Source organism: Durio zibethinus, chromosome 1, assembly GCF_047325235.1.
Source record: "Durio zibethinus cultivar Kanyao isolate XHJ-2024 chromosome 1, ASM4732523v1, whole genome shotgun sequence".
NCBI classification, from domain to species: domain Eukaryota; kingdom Viridiplantae; phylum Streptophyta; class Magnoliopsida; order Malvales; family Malvaceae; genus Durio; species Durio zibethinus.
In genome coordinates this window covers 36,243,851-36,258,039 of record NC_143162.1, presented here as the reverse complement: position 1 = coordinate 36,258,039, position 14,189 = coordinate 36,243,851, and the positions used below count along the sequence as shown (strand labels likewise).

General features: G+C 36.4%; 2 protein-coding genes across 4 annotated transcripts; both read left to right on the top strand.

The window, feature by feature from the left end:
* Positions 1–3,261: 3,261 nt before the first annotated feature.
* On the top strand, positions 3,262–7,041 carry LOC111312648 (uncharacterized). The gene has a single exon (XM_022913096.2). The coding sequence runs from the start codon at positions 3,941–3,943 to the stop codon at positions 6,836–6,838; it is 2,898 nt and encodes a 965-aa protein (XP_022768831.2). The 5' UTR covers positions 3,262–3,940; the 3' UTR covers positions 6,839–7,041.
* A 2,140-nt stretch (positions 7,042–9,181) lies between these two features.
* On the top strand, positions 9,182–12,355 carry GA3 (GA requiring 3). 3 transcript variants are annotated; one of them, XM_089767784.1, is made up of 9 exons: positions 9,182–9,333; positions 9,529–9,567; positions 9,723–9,883; positions 10,466–10,627; positions 10,743–10,883; positions 10,995–11,249; positions 11,363–11,524; positions 11,619–11,813; positions 11,901–12,355. In XM_089767784.1, exons 2-9 carry the CDS (start codon positions 9,537–9,539, stop codon positions 12,210–12,212), a joined length of 1,419 nt encoding a protein of 472 aa, XP_089623910.1. In that variant the 5' UTR covers positions 9,182–9,333; positions 9,529–9,536; the 3' UTR covers positions 12,213–12,355. The 3 variants fall into 3 exon arrangements, with proteins under 3 accessions (XP_089623910.1, XP_089623907.1, XP_022768833.1); XM_089767781.1 differs by having other exon boundaries at positions 9,515–9,567; XM_022913098.2 differs by lacking the exon at positions 9,182–9,333 and having other exon boundaries at positions 9,354–9,567.
* The last annotated feature ends 1,834 nt before the right edge of the window (positions 12,356–14,189 follow it).

Below are 14,189 nucleotides of genomic sequence, written 5' to 3'. Positions count from 1 at the left end.
CTATCCAAGGAAAAAAAGAATCCAAAAATAAAACTAAATAACTAATATTGCTTAGCATTTTTCTTCAGCCAAAAACAATTCAATGGTGACAGTTGTGTGATGCATTGATAATTTGATAAGTTGTGAAAGTTCAAATATTAATGATTTTGAAAAAAAAAAAATCTTGAAATTAAGAAAAGGGTAGGAATGACATTTTGAGTTGAATGGTAATTTTATCACTTAGGATTCCAACGAGTTTTGGAGGAATATTAGAAAACAGGGAGAGTATGGTTTGGACTTTCTTGACTTCAGGTTTTCGAAAATGTATAATATTGAATTTTATTTTTCAAGAATCCCATACATTGACCAAAAATTGGACGTAGTCAATTTTATTTAAAGAACAATTAGAGTTCAAACCACGTGGAACCCTAAACAACCTCTGCCGTTGACCAATGGTTATGTTCGAGACACATAAATTGCACGTTTCCCTGTTGTTGTTAATGTAATCATTTCCTTAATTTATTTTAATATATCGCATGTTATTTTTTAAAATTATAAAATATAAATTATAATTATAATCAAATATAATCACTAAATAATTAAGCAAACAAATAATCTAACAAATTAAAATATAATTAAATAAATTTAATATAAATTTAAATAAAATTCATATACGATTATAAAAACATTAAATTTTCTATTATAGTTGTCATTGTTATCATAGTCAATAAGATTGAAACTTTCAAAAGAGAAACTTCAAACTAAGAGGGCGGTTATTGTTACTAAATCAAGATTTTATTTTAATATTATTTGAATACATAGATTTTTATTTTTATTATAACTTTTTTGTACCATTTTTAGTGTTAAATATAAAAATGATAGTTAATTTAACTGATCTTAATGTATTAAAAAAATAAATTATATGATGATTTTGAAGAGTGCTTTTAAAAAATGCAGTAGTAAAATCCTAAGTTTTTTTTTTTTTTTTTTATCGGATTTCAAATGATCCCAACTTAAAATACTTGACTCCAATCAAATTCTTTTCAACTACAAAAATACTAAGTGTTATATTTAGCTGCCATAGTATCAAAATTTTGAAACTCGATATTAAAATAATTGCTTTTACTTTTCCTCGTTGTGAAGGGTTATCTTTTTAATGACCTCGAATTTTCAACCATCCTTCTATTTCAAGGTTGTCAGAAAAAAACTAGTAATTAGATACCCTAATTGAATGTTAATCAATTACTGTGTCTCCAACAAGACATTTAACATTGGGTTTTGTTTGGCTTTAATGTTCTTTTTCATCGTTCCCAAAATCAGATTCTTCTGTTTATAGCACCCTTTTTTCTTGTGTTACACATCTTTTTTTTTGTTTACATCATGTAAACCTTCGATACTTTTGTCTTGTAATCAGGATTAAAAACACATATATTTCGTTTTCGTGTATGAAACTGAGACAACAAAATTTAGAATCAAATAATAATCTAAAATTATCAGGAATATGAAATATAATTTTTTAAAAAAAATTTTAAATAAAAGAAAATGAAGTTAACGGTACGACCTTGAAGTGAATTTCAAAAAGATTCATATGATTTTTCTTTCAAGTTGTCTTTAGACATGTCGGGTTTATATTTTAACAGCTGAAAAGAAAAATTGGGCGATTCTCGTTTTAAATTTTCAGTGTTAGGTAATATAAACTTGGATTTGTCTGACAAGTGACAATGGAAGCTTTCTGAAAATTATTTGGATAGGCTTCTTGAGAGTGGCCTAATTAAAGTAGAAGCAAAAGGAATACAGACAAGAAAATAAAACGATCAAAGAAAGAAGCCAACAACTTAGCGGACAGATGAAGAAAAACCAACAGAAACTGCCCAACCAGAAAAAATTAAGAAGCTAAAAAGAAGAAATCGACAGAACTACTGATCAGCTAATAAACCCTAAACTACAAATTAATTTAATCCAGACATTAGTATAATCTCCAGATCTTTGAATCTGATGATTTGCCAGAAAGGGGCACGCATGGTTGAAAATTAAATCACTTAAATCATAAACATTATAAAAACGAGTGTGAATTTGCTTCATCAACAATCTTAATTTAATTAAAAATGAAATAGCTGGTTGATAACAGTGGTAGTATTTGACATGCTCAACCTTTTTTTTCTTTCACCAACAATGTCATAAGCGGTAACTGAGGTTTCTGTGGCATGTACTAGCATGTTCCAAGCTTCTTCAAACCTGTTTTAATTTGTTTAACACAACACGAACTTCGATGCTGGGTGTGTTGCATGCTGTTTCTCACTTCACTTGGCATGCATGCATGCTTGTGATCATTAAGGTCATTGTCGATCAGTAGGGTTTAAGAGCAGAAAAACAACACTTTTTTCTCAATGGTAGGTAGAGATTAATTATGACTAAAATTTGTAAGTGATTAGTAAGGGGCCGGGAGTCCTTTTTGAAGTGATGAAGTTTGCTTTTCGTGCTTTTTTTTTTTTTTTTTTTAAATTTTAGTTGAATCACTTTTCCTATATGATGTCAATTGCATTCAAGTTTTTATCTTTTCCATAAAGTTCATCAATATCCAAGCCAGTGGGGATTAAAATTTTCTCTCTTTAATTCTCGAGATGAGACAACCATGCAAATGTTGGTAGGTTATGTCTTTTCTATATCTTTCTTTACAGCAATAATATTGCTATCTTTGGTGATTAGAGAGAAGATTTTGGTTTCCAAATCATGATCTTACCAGCTTCAATGGCCTTTTAAGAAAATGATCACAGAAAAAGCCAGACTTTATGGCACAATAATCTAAATCCCTAAGATCACCTATTGCTCGCTTCAGTTTAATAAAATTTCCCTCCTGAATGTCGCTCGAGAAAGGTATGATATAAATGAAAGCTGTTGTGAAATAGACAGCATCGAGATTCAAATAAATAATGGAAGAAAGACAAGGAAAAAGACAAATTTCTCATAGATATATAGAACCCACTTTAACTTCTAGAGTTTATTATAAGAATCATCTGATTCTTCTCTGATACATTCAATAAAATTTTGGACATGTTGAGTTGGATAGTGGTCAATTCAATTGTTTAAAAATACTCCAAATCTGAGTCCTCCAAAATAACATTGACACCTAGAAGGCAAAACAAATTTCCTTCCAGGGTTCAGACAAAACAACTTGGAATGGAAACAGACAGGAAAAAGAAAAAAAATGTACAAAATATGCAACTGCTCATAAATTTCCGAGTAGTCCGAAACAAAAGATAAAATGAAATTTCACGTAACAAAAGAAAAATAACATGTACCCTTGGTTTCCAAAACTGAAAATTCCTATATCCTTACACCACAGATGGCTTGAAGGTAAATAACTTCTCTCGTCTTTAGCAAACAATATACTATAAAACATGGTCGTTTGCTTTGATAGTAGTGAGATTGAAGATTGCACACCATATTTGTTCTACATTTTGAATCATTACTTGATTAGATGATGTGAAGTTCTTTGGGCTTGACTTGGGTGTGGTTCTATGAGAAAAACCGAGCCAAGCCCAATCTATTACTCAATGCCTTAAGCAGCACCTGTCTGTCCTGGACCTGGCCCAATTCAATTCAATTGCCCACAATTGTATTCTACTTATATGTAGGAAAATGTTTATTTTAGGGAAACAGAAAGTGCATATACCCGCCAGACAGACTTGATATTTGATGGCTCCAGTATTTTTCTTTTAATAATCCTCATGAATCAAATTTAGGCAAAAGTCACCGTTTATGACATTACCATTCCCAAATTACCTTGAAAAATGACAGATATGTTTGGAAGCTAGCAAAGTTAGAACATCAAAACGAAACTTGTGGTGATCAAGAAAAACCAAAAAGAGATTTTTGCGGAGCCTCTCAAATGCCTTTCCACACGTCTGGTTGTTTCTTTCAATAAAGCATCCTCGTTCTTCACTTTTCTAATGCAATTCGTATGAGCAACCTTGGGTCGCTCCAAGGTATGACGGGCATGAACACGCTACCATCCATGCAGCAGGCATCTGTCTGCTTCCTAGCGCTTCTCCTCTGTTCTCTCTTATTATCATCTTTCTCTTATGCTCTGTCTGATTCTGAAATTGCGTTCATTGCTCATCGACAACTCTTAGCTCTTCCTGAGAACGGTGAATTGACTGATGATTATGAATTTAATGTGAAGCTTAATCTCTCGTTTGAGAATCTCAGGCTTCGGCGTGCATACATTGCACTTCAAGCGTGGAAACATGCCGTACATTCAGACCCCCTTAAAACCACTCAAAATTGGGAAGGTCCGAATGTTTGCGATTACAATGGAGTTTTCTGCGCACCGGCACTTGACGATCCAAAGTTGATGGTTGTTGCTGGCATTGATCTTAATCATGCTGACATTGCCGGATATCTGCCTGTTGAGTTGGGCCTATTGACTGATATGGCTCTATTTCACCTAAACTCTAATAGATTTTGTGGGATCATTCCCAAGAGTTTCTCAAAGCTTAGGCTTCTCCATGAATTGGATGTTAGTAACAATCGATTTGTTGGTCCTTTCCCAGATGTTGTAATATCATTACCCTCGCTTAAGTACCTTGATTTAAGGTACAATAATTTTGAAGGCGAATTGCCATCTGAGCTGTTTGAAATGGAGTTGGATGCATTGTTCTTGAACAACAATCGGTTTGTATCTAGCATTCCTGAAACTTTGGGGTACTCTCCAGCCACAGTCGTTGTGGTTGCCAACAACAAGCTCTCAGGTTGTATTCCAAACAGCATTGGCAAGATGTACAATACCTTGAACGAGATTATTTTCCAGAACAACAACCTCTCTGGATGCTTGCCAATTGAGATTGGAAGGCTCGGAAATGTAACAGTTTTGGACATTGCTTCGAACTCTTTCAGCGGAGTGTTGCCAAAGACATTTAAAGGGCTTGGAAAAGTAGAACACTTTGATGTTGCACATAACATGCTGACAGGTTTTGTCTCGGACGACATATGCCGCTTGCCAAGCTTGAACAACTTCACATTTTCATACAACTATTTCAATGGAGAGGCTAAATCATGCGAGCCATCAAAGGGGAGAGACATTGTGTTCGACGATATTAGCAACTGCTTGCCAGATAGGCCAAAGCAGAAGTCAGCCAAAGAATGTCATCCAGTGGTAAGCCGACCAGTTGAATGCAGTAAGTCAAAATGTGGTGGTGGCGGTGGCGGTGGATCATCACCACGTCGTCCAAGTTCTCCTGCTAAGAAGACGTCGCCTCCATCACCAAAAGCAACACCAAAACCAGAACCCCCAAAAGAACAATCAAAGCCACAACCGCCCAAAATAGAGCCAAAACCAAAGGCACGGCCACCAAAAGAACAATCTCCCCAACCAAAACCATCACCAAAGCCGCAGCTGCCGAAAATAGAACACACACCAAAGGCACAACCACCGAAAGAACAATCGCCTGGACCAAAACCATCACTAAAGCCGCAACCGCCGAAAACAGAACCAACGTCAAAGCCACAACCACCAAAAGAACAACCACCTGAACCAAAACCATCTCCGAAGCAGCAGTCACCCAAAACAGAATCGACACCAAAACCACAACCACCAAAAGAACAATCCCCTGAACCAAAACTATCTCCAGAGCCAAAACCAGAACCAACACCAACATTGCAACCTCCTACACCAAAACCAAGTCCAACCCTTGTTCCTAACACTCCAAAAATAGCATCACCTATAGATAACCCCCGTAACGGATCACTTGTAAAAAGGCAGCGGTCTCCACCACAACAATTGCCGCCACCAGTTTTTCAGTCTCCAACACCACCAAAGACTCTGGCCCCAGCACCGCTAGAAGATCCCCACGGACACTCACCCATTAGGAGGTACCAATCTCCACCTCCTCCTGTACAATTGTCATCACCTCTCATCCATTCACCACCGCCACCCGTCTATTCTCCACCACCTCCAGTACGCTCACCACCACCACCTGTACACTCCCCACCTCTACCAGTCCATTCTCCACCACCACCAATTAGTTCTCCTCCACCTCCAGTTTACTCACCACCACCACCACCACTAGAAGATCCCCACGGAATATCACCCTTTACTAGGTACCGATCTCCACCTCCACACGTACAGTTGTCATCACATCTCGTCCATTCACCACCGCCACCCGTCTATTCTCCACCACCACCAGCAGTAAATTCTCCACTACCCCCAGCACACTCACCACTACCACCTGTACACTCTTCACCTCCACCAGTCCATTCTCCACCATCATCAATTAGTTCTCCTCCACCTCCAGTTTACTCACCACCACCACCACTAGAAGATCCCCACAGAATATCACCCTTTACGAGGTACCGATCTCCACCTCCAGATGTACAATTGTCATCACATCTCGTCCATTCACCACCACCACCACCACCACCCTTCTATTCTCCACCGCCACCAACTGTACACTCCCCACCGCCACCAACTGTACACTCCCCACCGCCACCAATCTACTCTCCACCACCACCAATTAGTTCTCCTCCAACTCCAGTTTACTCACCACCACCACCAATTGGTTCTCCGCCACCTCCAGTTTACTCACCACCACCACCACCTGTACACTCTCCTCCACCACCAGTAAGTTCTCCGCCACCTCCAGTTCACTCTCCACCACCAGCAGTTCTTTCACCACCGCCACCAGTGTATTCTCCCCCACCAACAGACCACTCTCCATCTCCAACTTCCTCCCCTCTTTCTCCAGCTCCTGCCCCTGCTTCTGTTTTCTCGGAACCACCGGGAAACCGAGAATTCAATCTGCCACCAAATCTCGGCTTCCAATACTCATCACCGCCTCCACCAATGTTCCCAGGATACTAATTGGTGCAACTTCAGCTTCTTCCTTTTACATTTTAACCCTTTTCAATAGTTTTACAATCTTACAACCTAAACACGCTTATGTTAGTTTGTAGCTTTTCATTTTCATTCCAGAAAGAAAATGTATGTATGATCTCCAATGCAATTCCCATCGGCAAAATGCCTATCTGAAAATCTAAAAATTCAGAGGAAAAGTTATGATGCCAATTACATTGTCTCATCAATATTTTACTCGATGAAATGATTTTTTTTTTTACGTTCATTTGTTTTATTTTGAAAATTTGAAGTTATACATAGAACGTTTTACCTTAATAAAATAAACGTTTTAATATACAAGTAAAATACAGTAAAAATTCTATAAAGAACAACCAAAGTGAATGAAACAAATTATTGATTTTTTTTCTTTTTTTACTACCAATGATTTTCTCATCGGTTATCTTATACTCATATTCTTATTCATGCATGCACGACCAACCAATTTAGATACACCATATGAAACATCAGTAGTTAATTTTACATGCCATATCTTATAAGAATATTTACCAACAAGTAAAATATCTATAATAAGTTTGGATATTTCTTTATAAACTTGTAAATAATTCATACATATATATATATAAGTAGAGATTTACTTACGTTAATGTAGCTTTTATATTTTTTTACCTTTAAATTAAAATTAAACTCATGATTCATTTTAATCAAAATCATATTTTTAAATTTAATAATATTAATCCAAAAGCTTAAAAAAAATATAAGAATTATACTAGTATAACTGTGTAAGTAGATCTCTATAAATGTGCGTGCGCATGAAAAATTTATTGAGAATTTTTATATTTAACTTTTTAAGTTCTTAAATAATAATTATTTTATTGTTTTAATGATTTATGAGATTGTAATATTATTGATTTTTAAAAGAAAATTTAATTGTAATTGATGATATTGTTTTAAATAAATTTATTTTTTAATTGCATTCAATTACAATATTAGAATTATAATTGAATACTATAAATATTAAAATATTAAAATTATGTTATTTTAAAATAAATTTACATTGCATTTATGTCACTGTGCAAAGGGGGGTTTTTTTTTTTTTTTTACAATAATAATGATTGTTAAAATTAATAAAATGTTGTAAAAATATAAAAATAATTTTCAACAACAGGAATAATGTTGTGTAAGAACTTTTACAATTATTACAGTTGCTTTTAAACATAACCTATTACAATAACAAAAAAAAAAAATGCATGTGTACCAAAAAAATTTTTGTCAAAAATTTGTATATGTACCAAAAAAAATTGTTGTCGCAACCAAATATATATGGTTTTATTGCAAAAAAATTACTTGATATTTTATGTAAAACTTTTGGTAATTATTAAAAAAAAAAAAAAACAAGACAAAGACTTTAAAAAAATTAAAAAAATAGAACTTTCAAACCCTAAAATTCAGACTTCAATCTAATAAAAATTTGAAGTTGGTGAACTAAACCAAACCCAAGTTCTTTTGGCAACAAAATTTATGATTATTAAAATAAAATTTAGAATCATACTGAAAGTACATTTTATTTAGTAACAACAAAAAGTTGTTACTATAAAAACTTGTCTTACGACAAAATGGTTGTGTTAGATTCTTAAAGAAAATAAAGACAACTATCCCAGAATGAAAGGTATTTTAACAATAATATATTGGTATTTAAAATGCCATTTTTTGTGTAGTGGGTATAAATTCCAAAAAGAAATTTAAATAAGAAAGACATACTCCCAAAAAGGGCATTCATAATAAATTAAAAAAATAAAGTAGTATGAAAGCAGAAAGAAAATTTCAAAAAAGGACAAGAATGAAAAACAAAATGGGTTAGGTGTAATGTCTGATGTATGTCCCTACGCACTTTCCACCTGCTACTTAGATCCAATACTTTAATATATACTTATTGTATGAGTATTATATATACTTCATTGATAGGCTCTAGAGTCGCCGGTAACAAGTTCCAAAATAAACTCAGAAGATCAACAGGATCTGAATATGGGCATCTAAATATATAAGATCCCAACGGAGGAGATGCCAAATTCTTCCAAACATCCTTTGTCGCAATGTAGAACTTTATCCTATACAGTGAACAATCAAAACAAAACCGACCTAAAATGAAAGAAATAAAGAAAGAAACAGCTTCGCAAATATATAATATAGATGGTAACATATAAGAATCAGACAAGGCTAGGTTTAGAAAAAAGAAATAAAACGTTTTCAATGTCTCGTCCCGACTTTCCATTGGAGGAAGGTGACAGCAAGTTTCTCTTTGTATTTTTTAGCAAACTTTATATATACCGCCCTTTGCACCTTTATTCACTCGCTGCTAGTGGTAGTGTTTTTCTGCCTGTAATGCTTGTCAACTCAAACACTAATTCACTAATGGCTTACTGCAGTACTTTATCTCGCAAAACCCCCTTCTCCACACTACTTTCTGTCGACATCTGAGTCACTCTACAGTCCATACATAAAAGGTAAAGGGCTTTTTATATATGTAGATATTACAAGTCCCTAAAGCTCGTAAAATTCTCAATTCTATAAGGTCAAAATGATCACTATGGCACGTATCAGTCAGTACTTGCAAACTATGTCCCTTGTCAACTCCGTCGCTGTTGTTGGCTTATCCTTCTTGTTCTTGTTGATTTTCCTTAAAAGAATTGTGCTATCAGGTCGCAAGATGGGATCTACCAGCCTCCCAACTGTCCCAGGTACATATACCCTCTGTTTTCTCTTCTTCCTGTTTGGAAGATCTTTTTCTTCTGGGGTTTTCTTTGTCTGTTCAAATCTTTATTAATGTCCGAGTTATCGTCAGATTGAACTGAAATGGAATGACATTTAGAGTTGTTATTATGGGTTGCAACAGAGGTACCAGGGTTACCGATTATAGGAAATTTGCTGCAGCTGAAAGAGAAGAAACCTCACAAGACTTTCACAAAATGGGCAGAGATTTATGGACCAGTCTATTCTATCAGAACCGGTGCTTCTACTGTTATCGTTATCAATTCTCCAGAAACGGCCAAAGAGGTTAGCTTTCTTCTCTGTTTATTTGGCTTCCCCCACTGGCTTGAACAGCAGCATCATTACTGTCACATCACTAGTGATGGCGACAAATAATTTCTCCATTCAGAAATCAAAATGTATGAAGGGCAGTTCCGTGGGTTTCTAGGCTTGAATTTGGGTTGTGAAAATATTGAAGGCCATGGTCCATGTTTAAAGTCCATGACTCTATGGACCAAAGATTTGATGCTCATGGCCCTATTTTGCCCAAAATTAGGCTTGGCCCTTAGAAAATTTTCGTTGTTAATTTGACCCAAAAGCCCAACTAAACCTGGCCTGGCCCATAGACAGTTAGACTTAAGGCACCTTTGATAGAACAAAGACAATTCATTGTTACGTGTGTATTAGTGGTTCCAGCTTACTAAAAACCAGTTTACACAATTCTTTGTTTACTGCATCTACATCTTATGGCTTATGAAAATTGCCTGTCTAAAGTTGGTTCTACCACTTCAAAAGCAATTGATCCACTGGAATTTATACCTTATGCTGTTAGAGTAGTGGTCCAAGTTATATTATCTTGGTTGTTGATTGTTCTGGATTGCTGTCCAGGCCATGGTGACCAGGTTTTCATCCATTTCAACAAGGAAGCTATCGAACGCCCTGAAGATTCTCACTTTTGATAAATGTATGGTTGCAACAAGCGACTACAACGAGTTTCACAAGATGGCGAAACGATATTTACTAACAAATACTTTGGGTTCAAATGCTCAGGTTTGCTATCAGGGTCTATGAACTATGATCCTCTTTTTTTGTATTTGCGTGCCGTTGTTGTTTCAACACATTGAATCTGTTTTCACATTGTTGATACTATCCGTATTTTTCTTAGAGGCGACACCGAAACCACAGAGAAACTATGATCGAAAATACAACAAGCCAATTGCATGCTTTGGTGAAGGAAGATCCTCTCCGACCTATCAACTTCAGGAAAATATTCGAGTCTGAACTTTTTGGATTGGCAATGAAGCAAGTAAGTTTCTTTTATCTGTTCTGCTAACGGAAGATATTGAGATTAAAGAGTTAAAAGATAATTTATTTGTTACTTGTTGAGATAATCAGATAAGCACCCTGTTATTTGCAGGCTTTGGGGAAGAACGTGCAATCAATTTATGTGGAGGAGCTTGGTACTACTTTGTCAAGAAAAGAGATACATAAAGTTTTAGTTATTGACATGATGGAGGGTGCAATTGACGTAGATTGGAGAGATTTCTTCCCGTACTTGAAATGGATTCCAAACAAAAGTTTTGAAATGAGTATCCAGCAAAAGCATTTCAGAAGAATGGCATTGATGAATGCCCTGATAAAGGAGCAGATGAAGCGAATTGATTCAGGGGAGGTAGTCTTTTCTTGCGAGCTAAGTCATTATTTTGCCAAAATTTTAGATTTCTTTTATCCTGGAATTAGTTAGGCTCTGATGCAACTAATATAACTTGGCTGGATAAAAAACAGGAAGTGAATTGTTATCTTGATTACCTGTTATCCGAAGCAAAGACACTTACAAAGGAGCAAATAGCAATGTTGCTCTGGGAGACAATCATTGAAACAGCAGACACTACTTTGGTCACAACAGAGTGGGCAATGTATCAGCTTGCTAAAGATTCAACTCGGCAGGTTGTTTGAATTTTGATCACTAAATTCTTTATTCAAATTCCTTCCATTTCTGTTTTTGACCAGATTCTGTTTTTTCTTGTCTCAAACTTAACAGGATCGTCTCTATCATGAAATGGAAAAGGTTTGTGGTTTTAACAAGGTTAAGGAGGAAAATTTTTCGCAAATCCGATACTTGGATGCTGTTTTCCATGAGACCCTTAGGAAACACAGTCCAGCTCCTCTAGTTCCTTTAAGATATGTACATGAAGATACCCAAATAGGAGGGTATTATATACCAGCCGGAAGTGAGGTTCGTTTTTCCATTTTTTTACCTAAAATTCCTTGTTTTTTTTCCCTCTAAAGGAGAGATACTAAAGTGAGACTATATTTTGTGCAGATTGCTCTTAACATTTATGGCTGTAACATGGACAAGAATCATTGGGAAAACCCTGAAGAGTGGAACCCAGAGAGGTTTCTTGATGAGAAGTACGACCCTTTGGATTTGCACAAGACAATGGCATTTGGAGCGGGAAAGAGGGCATGCGCAGGTTCTCTTCAGGCGATGTTGCTAGCTTGTGCTGCAATAGGTAGGTTGGTACAGGAATTTGAGTGGAGACTCAAAGATGGAGAAGAGGAAAAAGTTGATACAGTTGGACTGACCTCTCAGAAGCTGCATCCACTGTTTGTAATCCTAAAACCAAGAAATTGAGAGGGAATACCCTCAGCTTTCTTAATTTCCATCCTTCAAGATTGTTAATTAAGCCTCTTTAATGCACAATACTTTGAACTGTTTTGGACTACACATATCACAACTTCGTCGCTGCAGTAAAACAATTACGACTTGAGCTATAATGACTATCAAATCTCTATGTGAAAAAATGGGTTTACTTTGATGCATCATCAATGTATTATGCAAGTAGCAATTAACCATGTCTTGCAAAACTAATGCATGCCTTCAGATCCGGGCCAAATAATTACTTCTTATTATTTGAGGTGGATTCGACATTCTATGAGTGGTATATACTTGCATTTGGAGATGAATTCTAACAGTAAGTTGTTTAGAATAATTTCCCCTGAATGGCCATTTCTGAATCTGTTGTCATTTGTGACTGAACCAAAGACTAAGAGGTTTGGATTGGTTTTGCCATTGAAAGAGGATTAGCGTTGGGGAAATTGAAGGATCATCGAACCATCCCAGAACCACAGGGAACCATGACCAAATTTTGAGGTGTGCGTTTTGGCTTTATAGCGGACTGAAAACAATGTGAAGTCAGATGGAAGTCTTACACACTCTTATCCTTGAATATTTCGTTTTCATTCTATCCTTACTTGGCTTACGTTACAATGATCATGTAACTTTCTCTTCATTAAACATTAATGCATACCCCACCAAAGTCAATATAGTTGTTGTAAAAAGAAAGCAGGCCATGTTTGCAAGCTTAAAAAACCTTATGGCTACGGTATTGGGCTTTCAGTTACTTTGACAATTTCAATTCGTTCGCTTTGGTTAGATTTGGAGGGCTCCAAAGTCCAAAGAGATGTTCCCACGATTAACCTGGAGTATATGGAAGAGGTAAAATGCAATGCAAACTGAAGACGGGGGAAGGTCGGTGGTGTATACTTTGGTTCTGGTGAGGGTCATACAGGTAGCAGTCAAAAACAGGTCTGAACTCTGAAAGCTGCGCCATGGGAAATTCACATTATAATCAACAAGAAACTGATAGAGACAAGAGGTGAGAGAATCTCGGGATTAAGTCATTAGGCTTACCATTCCCTCTTCGGCTGACCGGTGCTAGACGCTGGAGCCACTCGCGTGCTTGGCTATTAACTGTAACCACCATTCTCAATCGGCCACGTGTATTATTCAGCGGTCAACTATCAAAGTATGCAGCACTTCTTGACCCCTGTCGGCAGTGTCCTCGGCAGTCAAACCCGGTCTCTTGACTCTTCCTGCGCCACCCAAAAGAGGTTCAGGCTTGGCTAAGACCAGGCCAAGTTAGGTCCCCTGAGGCCAGAACAAGGTAAGTCCGTGCCTATTTGCCAAAGCCAGTCTGGACAACCATGCATAGTTACAGACACAAAATGTTGTTATTACTACTATACGATGAAAGAATGATTATGTAAATATACAAAATACAAAAGGGTGAAACCTTTGGAACATGCATTAACAAACAAAGATATGGGGCGAGAGAGGCAGAATCAAAGGAGCAAAGATCACGGCAACCGAGAAATCCGGCTAATTGGCAAAGTGCAGAGAGAGAGAGAGAGAGAGAGAGAGAGAGAGAGAGAGAGAAACTGAATAAGGGAGGTCGTAAGCACACCCAGCAGGCAAACCCAATTATTGTTTCCCAAGCTGCCCGACATCAATTATGTTATCGTTCCTCTTCTATTACTTAATTATACTAGTGCTTCTCTTACATTGCAATGAACAAGACATGCTCTCTCTCTTTCTTTCCACCCCATCTATGACGGCTGTTGAGGCCGACTCTCCCCCATTTTGAAAATTGACAGAATGTTTAATTTATTAGCAAATTGGTTAATGGTTGCACTTTGTTGGCCTTAATTTATATAAAAAAAAAAAATCATAAAAATGGTGATTCTGGTTCATCCGCATTGGCAAACTAAACACAAAAGGATCGTAAACATAAGCAGCACTGAGCAGTGCCATGCTGTCTAATAAGTCTAA

Coding starts and splice junctions, on each gene's coding strand:
- LOC111312648 (XM_022913096.2), top strand. CDS start 3,941: ATGAGCAACCTTGGGTCGCTCCAAGGTATGACGGGCATGAACACGCTA.
- GA3 (XM_022913098.2), top strand. CDS start 9,408: ATGATCACTATGGCACGTATCAGTCAGTACTTGCAAACTATGTCCCTT. Junction 9,884..10,465: donor CTCCAGAAACGGCCAAAGAG/GTTAGCTTTCTT, acceptor ATTGCTGTCCAG/GCCATGGTGACCAGGTTTTC. Junction 11,250..11,362: donor AGCGAATTGATTCAGGGGAG/GTAGTCTTTTCT, acceptor GATAAAAAACAG/GAAGTGAATTGTTATCTTGA.